Here is a 12,378-nt window from a genome sequence, read left to right on the forward strand (position 1 = left end):
TTTTCTCCAGGACAAAGAACGTGTTCAGAATATGCTCAAGGCTTTTGACTACCATATAGGCCGAAGTGTGGTCTCACAAAAACCATGTCCCAACACTCAGTTACTTCATATGCTGATCAGTTCCTGATAACTAGTGAGGAGTGTTTATTAGTTCAAGTGAGAGCAGAGTGGAGGAGGACACAGAAACTCCAGCTCGGTACAAACCAACCGCACCTTCTGCTCTGATCATGACGCAGCTGATCACTGAGCGGCCGAGACCAGAGAAACTCTTTTCACTGTTCTTCGACAAAGTCACTGACCGGCTGCTTCACGTGAACGAGCTCTGATCTCACTGCGTGTGTCGCTCTGAGCGAGTGAGTGGGGGCGGGTATGGGTACATGGAGCGGCTCATTCTGCGCATGCGTTAACGCGTAAATATCGACAGCCCTATATACAGCTCTGGAAAAAATTAAGAGACCACTCCAAATTTGTCTTAAATCAGCATCTCTACGTGTATGGCAGCCATTCCATTCCAGTGTCTGTTGAATTCCAATACAGGCACACCTGATTCTACATAAAAGAAGGGTTCAATTCTGGTTTTACTGGCAGAGGGATACAGTGAGCGTCAGGTTGCTTCCATCCTTAAAATTTCAAAGACGGCGGTTCATAAGAACAAGGTCCAGCAGCAGACATTAGGGACAACAAAGGTACAGACCGGCAGAGGACGAAAACGACTCTCCACTCACCGGGATGACCGCCAACTCATTCGAATTCGTAGGATGACATCAAGTGACCTCCAAAAAGAATGGCAAACGGCAGCTGGGGTGAAGTGCACGGCGAGGACGGTTAGAAACAGGCTCCTAGGGGCAGGGCTGAAGTCGAGCATAGCTAGAAAAAAGCCCTTCATCAACGAGAAGTAGAGAAGAGCCAGGCAGAGGTTTGCAAAAGACCATAAGGATTGGACCATAGAGGACTGGAGTAAGGTCATCTTCTCTGATGAGTCCAGTTTTCAGCTGGTCGTCTAATGGTTAGACGGAGACCTGGAGAGGCCTACAAGCCACAGTGTCTCGCACCTATTGTGAAATTTGGTGGAGGATCGGTGACGATCTGGGGGTGCTTCAGCAAGGCTGGAATTGGGCAGATTTGTCTTTGTGAAGGATGCATGAATCAAGCCAAGTACAAAGTTGTCCTGGAAGAAAACTTGCTTCCTTCTGCTCTGACAATATTCCCTAACTCTGAGGAGTGGTTTTTCCAGCAGGACAATGCTCCATGCCACACAGCAAGGTCAGTGAAGGTGTGGATGAAGGACCACCAGATCAGGACCCTGTCATGGCCAGCCCAATCTCCAGACCTGAATCCCATTGAAAACCTCTGGAATGTGATCAAGAGGAAGATGGATGGTCACAAGCCATCAAACAAAGCCAAGCGGCTTGAATTTTTGCGCCAGGAGTGGTATAAAGTCACCCAACAGCAATGTGAAAGACTGGTGGAGAGCATGCCAAGACGCATGAAAGCTGTGATTGTAAATCAAGGTTATTCCACCAAATATTGATTTCTGCACTCTTCCTAAGTTAAAACATTAGTATTGTGTTGTTTAAAAATTAATATGAACTTGTTTTCTTTGCATTATTCGAGATCTAAAAACACTGCATCTTTTTTGTTATTTTGACCAGTTGTCATTTTCTGCAAATAAATGCTCTAAATCAGAGGTCTTCAACAGGGGGTCCGCGACCCACAGGGGGTCCGCGGAGGTACTGCAGGGGGGTCACGAAATCTTTGGTCGATGAGACAATTTTTTATATTTTTTTAATTTTAATTTCCACAAATTGAAATGTCTTTAAATACACATTAACATGAATCCAACATATTGTAGCGAACGGATAAATGGAGACAGAAGATGTTATCTTTCAGTCAGCAATGCACACATTCAGCGACACACAATAATAAAAACATGAATATATGAACCTGTGTATTATTTATATATAATAGCTCAGTATTGAATGCACAATAACAGGGTAGCTATGTTTATACATGGCACTAGGCCCAGTTTAATATAAAACACAATTTTATACAATATATATAGTAGGGGGTCCCTGCTCCATCTTTCCATCAGTTTGGGGGTCCTTGGCCTGAAAAACGTTGAAGACCCCTGCTCTAAATGACAATATTTGTATTTGAAATTTGGGAGAAATGTTGTCAGTAGTTTATAGAATAAAACAAAAACTTTCATTTTACTCAAACACATACCAATAAATAGCAAAACCAGAGAAACTGACCATTTTGAAGTGGTTTCTTAATTTTTTCCAGAGCTGTATATATACAGTGCCTTGCATAAGTATTCACCCCCCTTGGACTTTTCTACATTTTGTCATGGTATAACCACAGATTAAAATGTATTTCATTGTGATTTTATGTAATGGACCAACACAAAATAGTCCATCATTTGGAAGTAGGGGGAAATATTACATGGATTTCAAAATTATTTACAAATAAAAATCTGAAAAGTGTTGAGTGCATATGTATTCACCCCCTTTACTGTAAAACCCCTAACAAAGAATTGCCTTCACAAGTCACATTTGCAAGTCACATAATTAGTGAATAGGGTCCACCTGTCTACAATTCAATCTCAGTATTGTACTGGAAAAATTAACTAAGTATGGTTGAAACCTATGTTGTAGTTGAAAAGTAAGTTTCATGACCTGTATCTACATACATATACAGCCTGTCCAAATACTTTATGACCTGAACTGTTTTATGGTCTGAACTGTGTTGACCTGAAAACTGTCAGACCCTTTTTATCACTTATTTACTCTCCAAAGAACTGAATGTATGTCTGCTTATCTCCAAAGGAAACATATGTAAATCAGTTGTCTGTGTTTAGATTCCTCTCTCAACCTGCGCCTACAGAACCAGTCTGAACTGGTTCTGAGAGACAGCCTTAGTCCTCCTATATAAGATGCTTGTATTTGACTGTCCTGCGTCTTCACTCTGAGATCCTTGTGACACTCTGTGTTGATCCTTTCTGCAGAAAGCCCCTATTAAAATACACGTAGATAACTTTGGTGTTTCCAGCCTCTTGTATTTCCAGATTTCCATCACAGTATAAATACACCTGTTCTGTGAAGGCCTCAGAGTTTGTTAGAGTTCATTACTGAACAAACAGCATCATGAAGACCAGGGAACTCACCAAACAGGTCAGGGATAAAGTTGTGGAGAAGTATGAAGCAGGGTTAGGTTATAAAAACATATCCCAAGCTTTGAACATCTCACTGAGCACCATAAAATCCATCATCAGAAAATGGAAAGAATATGGCACAACCGCAAACCTACCAAGACAAGGCCGTCCACCCAAACTGACAAACCGGACAAGGAGAAAATTAATCAGAGAAGCAACCAAGAGGCCCATGGTAACTCTGGAGGAGCGGCAAAGATCCACAGCTGAGGTGGGAGAATCTGTCCACAGGACAACTATTAGTCGTCTACTCCACAAATCTGGCCTTTATGGAAGAGTGGCAAGAAGAAAGCCGTTGTTGAAAGTGAACCATAAGAAATCCAGTTTGGAGTTTGCCAGAAGCCATGTGGGAGACACAGCAAACATGTGGAAGAAGGTGCTCTGGTCAGATGAGACCAAAATTGAACTTTTTGGCCTCAATGCAAAACGCTATGTGTGGCGGAAACCCAACACTGCCGATCACCCTGAGCACACCATCCCAACAGTGAAACATGGTGGTGGTAGCATAATGCTGTGGGGATGCTTCTCTTCAACAGGTACAGGGAAACTGGTCAGAACTGAGGGAAAGATGGATGGAGCTAAATACAAGGCAATACTTGAAGAAAATCTGATGCAGTCTGCATAAGACTTGAGACTGGGGCGGAGGTTCATCTTCCAGCAGGACAATGACCCTAAACATACAGCCAGAGCTACAATGGAATGGCTTAGATCAAAGCATGTTAATGTCTTAAAATGGCCCAGTCAAAGCCCAGACCTAAATCCAATTGAGAATCTATGGCAAGACTTGAAAATTGCTGTACACAGACGGTCTCTCTCCAATCTGACTGAGCTTCAGCTTTTTTGCCAAGAAGAATGGACAAACATTTCCATCTCTAGATGTGCAAAGCTGGTAGAGACATACCCCAAAAGACTTGCAGCTGTAATTGCAGCAAAAGAGGGTTCTACCAAGTATTGACTCAGGGGGGGGGTGAATACTTATGCATCCAACAGATGAGAACTTTTTTGTTCTCATTGTTGTTTGTGTCACAATAAAAGGTATTTTGCACCTTCAAAGTACAATGCATGTTGTGTCGATCAAATGGGAAAAAGTCTATTTAAGTCTATTTGAATTCCAGTTTGTAACAGTACAAAATGGGAAAAAGTCCAAGGCACTGTACATGCTGCATCGGGCCAGCTCTCTCATGTTCACACTTGTTAAACTTACTTGGCAAAACCCCTCTCCTAACAAATACCACCACCAGCGTACTCCTTATAACTTAGAAAACACAGCACAAGCGTGCAGCCCCCACATTACAAATACTGTCCTTACCTATAAAAGGGGAAATGAAGCGGACACGATATTGCTGGCTTCAAAGTCCAAAGTGTAGCGAACGAGCCGCAAACAACACGCCCCCTCTGCTGTCCAAACCGGGACTCTAGACCAAAGCAATAGATTGCAGATGTCACTGATAATTCAACCTTTGTAAATAAACATTAGAAAATGACAGGCATTTTCCCAGTGCATTTTCACAAAACAATAAAGGAAATTTAAGTGTCTTTCTCACAAATTTCAACATTCAGTGCACGGTGTTCGTCGATTCCATATCCATCACATCAGTAAATTCCTGCTCCTCTCCGTGACCGCCTCCCCCAGCTCCATAAATTGTTCACCAGTTCACAAATTCTGTTGGTTTTACCCAGTCTGAGTGTGTGTAACTCATTAAAATTATATTGATCATTATGTGATGATTAGTGTTGATATTGTGGCGTCATTTCAAACTAATCAACATTTAAACTGTAGTGAGTCAGAGATGTCAGCTGTGTGTGTGTGTGTGTGTGTGTGTGTGTGTGTGTGTGTGTGTGCTGTTACTTTTCCCTCAGGTTCTGGGACTATCATAAATAAGCCACCCAATTCTTTTATATAATCAACTGCTGCTTTGAAACAACAAGGTAGAAGACTTACTGAGAGGTGGTGCAGGCGTAAATCAGAAACCAGAGAGCAATCAGAACTCCACACTCCAGAAAAGTCCAAAGTCAATATACTGGTGAGATCAGTCTCAATACATTTTCAAAATAAAACAGGAAGTCTTTTGAATTTCATGCTGTGACAGTAACTCAACTGGTACAATTAACCATTGTTGTTCTCTACCGTCCACCTGGTCCTTTGGGAGATTTCTTGGAGGAATTAGACGTCCTCTTCTCGAAACAGAAAATGGCCCTCCACTTCTCCTTCTTGGTGACTTCAACATCCAGACAGAGAAGTCATCTGACCTACTATTTTGACTTTCTTCCTTTGCTCTCTGATTCAGTCCTTCCCCTCCTACTCTCAAAGCTGGTGACCTCAATTTCACAAGAAACTGCTCTAGTAAACCCTCCCCTGAAGAAACCCACACTCAACCCATCTCAAAGGTGCACAATTTCCCAGTGTGTGGCCAAATAACCCAGGGACATCAAAAAAACTAAACAAAAGAAGACTTTCTGCCAAGTAACAATGACGTCCTCATCAACAGGTCTGAGTGTTTATCAGCTACGAACACTTCACTAGTCTTTACCTGTAAATAATTACATCTCACTCTGATGTGACATGCTTTCAAAGGGACACTGTTAAAGCAGTTTAATAAAGCTTTTAGCCAAAATATGTTGATCCAGTATCCTTTTGTTTTCTCTAATCTCAGGACTCTAATCTTGGATTTTTCCCTCCAAAGGCACATTTTTCCTATCTTCCTTTCTTTAAGTATTCATTAGTGTTTTCCTAAGTTTTTGGAGAGTTGGACACAGGAAGACACCCTGACGAGATTTATGAGGTTTATTCACATTGGAAAATATTACCTATTTATAGTGTGAAACAACACAGAAATGACAAACAATAACAAGACGGATTCAGTTGATCTATCCTCTACCAACTGTGTTCATATGCAACTCATTCATAATGTCTGGTTACTCCAACTACCATCTCCAATGTAGGAGGTAGTGGGACTTTCATGTGGTGCAGGGGGTTGGGAAGGTTAATGGGTGTTAGAGTGTGAGACTGTGACTCTAAAAAAGTCTTTTGGGTGCATTTGCCAGTGTTCATTGTTTTCAATACTTATTTATGACTGATTTACTGCAAACAATGGATTTTGTTGGAAACAGGAAATGTTAACTGCAAACGTAATAATAACAATAATACAGTTGGTATTAAACAGTTTGTCTTGAAAATGTAAAAATGGATTTGTTATATTTCCTCTAAAACTCATGCTTTTTAAATAATAATGACATTGTTTCATAAGAAATTTTTTTAAAGAAGAAAGAAAGTGTTTAAATACATCAAATATAAAGATACAAGTATAACTAATGAAGACATTACCCCAAACGTCATTCCCATAATCACAAGCCAAATAGCAGGATATTATGACTAAGCTGGATTTCTCAGTGTTTCAGGGATCCAAAACCGTAGATACATTATTTGGTTTGTGTGTTTCTGTGTTTTTATATATTATATATTATATCATGTTTAGGAGTCCTGTGCTATTTTGGCAGTTTTTGCTGCTTTTGATTTTGCCTTCATATGCCTCTCCAATATTTGGTACCTTTTGTTAGCACAACTTTGCTTTTACGACCAGACAATTCATTTTCCCCTTTGACATTGTATTGGACCCTAAAACACACAAGACACTGCTGTGATTTCATCGTGCCGGCGCGACTGCAGTCTCCGGAGTATTAGACTGTCTGTAGATGGAGCTTGGACAGCAGGTTGGGCAGAGCAGTCGGGTAGTGCACATGGACGTAGTAGGCAGTGGCTCCTCCGACCATGAGGGTCAGGCTCAGTTTAAACAGGCGGCCGGTGGTGGACGGCTCATGCTCCACCAGCTGAAAGAGATGGAGTAATGTGTTTTTACATTTGGATACTGTACTTTATGTCAAGATAATGTAAGATGTATATTAAGCATCACACATAAGACTTACATAATGTAGGAGAAACTAAATTAATTTCAGACCTTTCTGGTTTTCAGGGGCTGGTACATGCGGTCGAACTGGGTGAAGATTGCTCTGCGGGCCCCTTCCCATTTTCCTGGCCCCATCAAGCGGTATTGGTAGGATGTGACGGGTCCCCAGAAGAGCCTCTTAAACAGAGGATAGTCGGTGAAGAAGAACCAGAGGAGACTTGGGAACACTCCAATCTCTCCAGCTAAGTCGTCCATGTAGTTAACAAAGTCCACTTGCAGGGGTGTCAACTTTGATACGTTAAAGCTGTGGGGAGGAGAAACCAGTAATGAATGACAAGTTATAAGTTCAATATAAATGTAAAAAACGACAATGTTGACAATGTCAGTGTGTTGTCATGCTGACAGCTTGTTCTGCCGCCCACAAGTGGCCAGAAAACAATTCAACCCCATTATTGTAGCTTTAATAATACAAGTTTGAGCACATATGTGCTTCATTCTTATAGGATAGAAAACGAATGGAAAATATTGGTTGTAACATTATTGAGGCAAATTAATAGTTTTACTTTTTCTCAATGTCCTTGGTGTCCCTCTCAACAGCCTTGATCATGGCCTGGTTTGAGGGCAACTTCTTATGTCCTATGGAGATAAAAACAGTGGACAGACAGAGGTAAATTTGCAGACATGGACTTTAATGGCAGCTGATAAACTGGAACTGCCTCACCTTTGAAGACACGTGCGACCCAGCGGGCTTGCATTTCAGCCTGGGGCATGATGGCTCCAAGGGCATGGATGAAACCCACAACAGCCAGAGTTGAATGCTCCAAGGTAGGAGGGTAAATGTGCTTGTACAGACCCACACGGTGCCCTGACTTGTACAAAGCACTGCTTGGCAAGAAGGGGAAATCGTAGTTGTATCCTGTCGCGAACACAATTATATCCACCTGTAACAAAAAAGGCAGAAAGTTATTGATAAGCTTACATTTTCTACGTTGTAAATGAGAATTCATGGGTTTGTCTTAGGTCAATTTCTGACCTTTTCAACAAAAGTGCCATCCTCAAACACCACGGTGGAGCCACGTATCTTTTTCACATTCGGTTTGACAGTGACCGCTCCGGACAGGATCTTCATGGGCAGATCATCGTTGATCACTGGGATCTGACTGAAGAGCCTGGTGAGGCAGCAGAAGAAGGTCGAACAGAAGACAAAGATATTGTCGTGACAGGGACAGACGCAGAGTATCTCTTCCTCCGACACATCACACATTTCTTCTTTTTGCAAGGGGTTTATGCCTAAATACCACAGAGGAATATCCTGTGTCTCTGTCCCGACAGCAACCTACCTGTGTGTGGGTTTGAGAGCGTACATGGTGTGGTCATACATGGCATTGAGTTTGCCCTCGCCGATCCAGTTGAGGACGTTGATCGGCAACAGCTGGAACAAGATGTGGACGAAACGCGTGTTGTACTTCATGTCCACGGGCATGCCATTGTCAGAAACCTGACGGATGACCCAGGCACCGCGACGAGTGCTCATATACATCTGCACGATAAGAAGGAACGACAGATCACAATCTGCGCGAACAATCATGAATCAATGTCCAAACAAAAGTCAAGCACAATAAAAAGTAACTTCTTCACCTCCTCAGCTACTCTGCTGCCCTCTGTTGCGATGTCACCTCCGGAGTTACCAATGCCGATGACCACCACCCTCTTCCCGTACATGTCCTCAGGGCCCTTGTAATCCCAGCTGTGGAAGTACTTCCCCTCAAACGTCTCTATTCCTGCAACACGACACATTTATTGTGTTCCTCTACCCGTTGTCCTCTTGATGCGAGTTGGAACAGATTTTGGATTCACGCACTTGGTAAAATCTTGTGAAAAAGTTTGTGTGCACACTATTAAACAACAGGGTGATAGTTATGTTATTCCTTCCTGTTATTTTGATGTATGTTGGAACAGATGTTGGATCTCGTGTGAAAAACAAATAATGACAACCAACATGTTGCTGCAAATTCCTCAATGTCTCAGACGATAATGGAATGATCTGCCAAGGCATGGGGAAGATTTATGACGAACGTGACTGTACCTGGGAAGTCTTTAAGTGGCATGTTGGGATAGGTGTAGTGTCCCGCGCAGCAGATCACTGCATCGAAGACATGACGCTCCTCCTGTCCATCTCTGTTCTCAGTCACCACTTCCCACTGACCAGTGCGGGAAAAGTCCGGCCTCTGTCTGACACTCTTAACCAAGGTCTAAAATGTTAGAAAAGTATAATTTACACGTACAGTAAATTGGAAAATATCTTTTTGACTTCAGCAACACAATATAACGAGCCGCATGCTTCTCTCTGCTCTTGTTACCTGGAAGTGAATGTGCTGCAGCAGTTTAAAGTGTTCTGCATACATCCTGAAGTATTTCAGGATTTTAGAGTGGTGCATGTAGTTAGGGTACTCAGCAGGGATGGGGAAGTCACTGTAGCACATCATCTCTTTGGAAATGTTGATCGTGAGGGAACGGTAGATGCTGGCTCTGTTTGGCTCTGACACTTCCTGCAGAGAAGAGGTTTCAAATTACAAAAAAAAAAAAGAAAAGCAAGGAAAAAGAATAATAATGATATGAGAATGGAACAGCCGCCAGTGGCAATTTCAGGTTCGGCATCTTGCCCAAGGACACTTGGCATGTTGAATGGGGAAGACTGGGATTGACTGGTTAGAGGTCGAGCCACTCTGCCCCACTGAGCCACAGCTGACATGAATACTGTTTTGTACTCAGTGTCAACGATGAATGACTCAAAGGTGTTAGATGAAATGTGATGTGCTGTGAGTCCATCTGAATTAAACTACAGAAAGAACAGCGTTGACTTTGCTCTGTGTTCAACAAATTGCCACCGCAATGCTTTAATACTGTCATACATGAAATACAGTAACTGGGGCATAAATACAAATGGTTGTCAGTGTTGGTTCTGAATGGTGACTTGCCTTGAACTTCCACAGTCCACCCATATCATCGCTGCTTTCAAAGCAGGTTGGCACCATGCCCTCATCCAGGCACGCCTTAATGCTGGTGAGACCGCTGGGGCCGGCCCCGATCACTGCTACTTTATGCACCATAATTGAGCTACAGGAGGAGAAAAGAAACATTAAATCTGAACAATCAGATCTAAGCGTGAAATTAAAATGATCATGATATAATATGGGTATTCAGTGTTAAAAAGGTGAAAATATTTTCAATACATGTCTTGTATCTTTCTAAGACATTTTTCTTGTGTGCTTCTTTCACTTAATTTAGTAGAAGTAAAAAGAAGAAGAAATTAATATTAATTAACATCAACATTATGAGGCTGTCCCTCGATATTTTCTATCTTGCAGAAACCTTGGCTGTGGAAAACAAAACTTGACCCATACGTTCATCCTAATGTATGCTTGGATGTTCACTGTTTAAATCTGGTGCCAAAATAATTTTTTTTAAAAACTGATCAGGGATACAGCTCAGTCTTATTGATTGTATCAGTGCAAAATATAAAAAAGTAAACTTCTCTGCCCCGATAATGAACTATTAACAACCTATTGTGCAGTTTATGATAACCCAATTTGAATTTCATCATTCTTCTTTAAATTCAGTTATGTCACGGTTTTAAAATATGCATCAAGTTTTTCTTCCTACCTTGATCCTCGCGTGTTGCTCAAGAGTGACCAGGCTCTACGAATCACAGACTTTTATATGGACATTAGAAATAAAGACGGCCTTCTTTTTTTCCCCTCCTCCCTCGGCCAAAAAAGGCATCAGACAAGTTGGGGGGGTGTTTTCTGAAATAGGGTCAGACTAAAGTTCATTTTCGTTCCCCCGAGTTTAACAAGGTCATCTAAAAGACTTGAGACAGGTTCAGATTTCTTCCCAATTTAATTAAAAACCACCACTACAATCAAATTATCCGGGAATGGCCATTCAGAGAAAATAGGACATAACACAGTGGAATCTCATGTCATTACAGACATATGTACAGGATACACATTAACAATTTATATCATACAGCAGGCAAGACTGTGTGCAGTTAAGTATATTGGAGCTGGCTTCATGTTTCACAAAGTGGGATTTACTTAGTAGCGGAATAAATAAAAATATGCATCTTTCTTAATGATGGTGTACAAAGGTGGAATGTGCAAAATCTATTCCTAACACAAACACACTGAGCCTGTAGTAAACATTTTGTCAGATTTTTCAGATTCTTCTCAATATCAACACGTAAAACAAGAAATAAATCAATCATAAAAAACGTTTGGTCATGGTGATATCCAGCATATTTAGATTTGCCACAGAAGTGCACTGAAATGAAAAGGCTGCAGGCTGCCATCGCATTATCTCATCACTGATATTGGGGAGATCATTGGTCACTTATTGCAGAATGAGGGCACAGCATGACTGAGGTCAATAGAACAGTGTGCGATGGGGCACCAGTATATACAACAGTCTGTTATATTACGCTGGTTCATACCAGATATCAGGACCAACTGCCTCACAGTCAAAAACCCTTTCATAAAGTGAAATACAATACTAGTAAAAGCTGCACGCACACAAGGGGGAATCATTCGATCTGTCCACTGAACTGTAAAGCTGATACACAATTACACCCAAACCAAATATTCACACATCTGAACAAAATCCTAGACAAAGTAAAAACAGACCAGCAGACACGGAAATTAAAATGCACCTGCAGATTTACAAGTTGTGGTCTCTGGCAGTGCTAAAATGAATGTGTGTGTGAAGTGCGCAAGCTGTTGTGCAACATCTTGACAACTTGCGTAATTTATGGTTAGAACATTAACGTTGAATCTCAGCTTTGGCACTGAACTCCCAGTCAGTGGGTTGGTGCGTGGGTATGGTTTAATCATCAAACATGCTGACTCTAGGAAATAATGTGTGCACCTGACGACCAGTCAATGAGACGAGTGATGGGAAGGATTAACTAGCAGAAATTTATATACGATATGTAAACATAAAACATGCGAGGAGCAGTAGATGTTGATCCACATGGTGACGTCTAAAGAGTCACTTCATCGTTAATAACTTGCAACAGAATAAGTAGTAAACAGAGATAATGGAAACACAGCACCAAGAATTCAATTCTAGGAGGGAAAGAGTGTTTGCCATCAGGAGCCCAAGGCTCTGGAATGAATTGCCTGAGGAAATAAGGCTGTCTAAGACTGTTGTCTTCTATGTCTCGGCTAAAACCATACTTTCCTCAAAAGGCATATTCCTAAATTT

The 12,378-nt window shown here is 41.6% G+C and overlaps 2 protein-coding genes across 3 annotated transcripts in view; both read right to left on the minus strand.

The window, feature by feature from the left end:
- The window catches only part of LOC117760231 (dimethylaniline monooxygenase [N-oxide-forming] 5-like), an 18,962-nt gene extending 12,770 nt beyond the window's left edge, over nucleotides 1-6,192 (minus strand). The window contains exons 1-2 of one of the 2 annotated variants that reach the window (XM_034583090.1): nucleotides 5,977-6,192; nucleotides 5,154-5,758 (exon numbers count right to left, since the gene is read on the minus strand). The gene's annotated coding sequence lies outside the window, so the exon portion shown is untranslated. Of the gene's footprint in view, nucleotides 1-4,520; nucleotides 4,558-5,153; nucleotides 5,759-5,976 lie in introns of those variants that run through there. The other variant, XM_034583091.1, reaches the window with a different exon arrangement.
- A 285-nt stretch (nucleotides 6,193-6,477) lies between these two features.
- Nucleotides 6,478-10,892, minus strand: LOC117760233 (dimethylaniline monooxygenase [N-oxide-forming] 5-like). Its single transcript, XM_034583094.1, has 11 exons — nucleotides 10,780-10,892; nucleotides 10,095-10,233; nucleotides 9,477-9,665; nucleotides 9,203-9,368; nucleotides 8,755-8,897; nucleotides 8,457-8,656; nucleotides 8,150-8,285; nucleotides 7,838-8,057; nucleotides 7,680-7,752; nucleotides 7,168-7,420; nucleotides 6,478-7,039 (listed from the first exon to the last, which is right to left on the minus strand). The coding sequence occupies exons 2-11, from the start codon at nucleotides 10,224-10,226 to the stop codon at nucleotides 6,890-6,892; spliced, it is 1,662 nt and encodes a 553-aa protein (XP_034438985.1). The 5' UTR covers nucleotides 10,227-10,233; nucleotides 10,780-10,892; the 3' UTR covers nucleotides 6,478-6,889.
- Nucleotides 10,893-12,378: the final 1,486 nt, after the last annotated feature.

This window comes from Hippoglossus hippoglossus, chromosome 4, assembly GCF_009819705.1.
Source record: "Hippoglossus hippoglossus isolate fHipHip1 chromosome 4, fHipHip1.pri, whole genome shotgun sequence".
NCBI classification, from domain to species: domain Eukaryota; kingdom Metazoa; phylum Chordata; class Actinopteri; order Pleuronectiformes; family Pleuronectidae; genus Hippoglossus; species Hippoglossus hippoglossus.

Bases quoted from the DNA above. Each gene is read 5' to 3' on its own strand.
- LOC117760233 (XM_034583094.1), bottom strand. From the start codon at position 10,226: ATGGTGCATAAAGTAGCAGTGATCGGGGCCGGCCCCAGCGGTCTCACC. The intron at 9,369-9,476 runs GTAACAAGAGCA...CTAACATTTTAG, and splicing joins TGCAGCACATTCACTTCCAG to ACCTTGGTTAAGAGTGTCAG. The intron at 7,753-7,837 runs GTGAGGCAGTTC...TTATCTCCATAG, and splicing joins GGTCGCACGTGTCTTCAAAG to GACATAAGAAGTTGCCCTCA.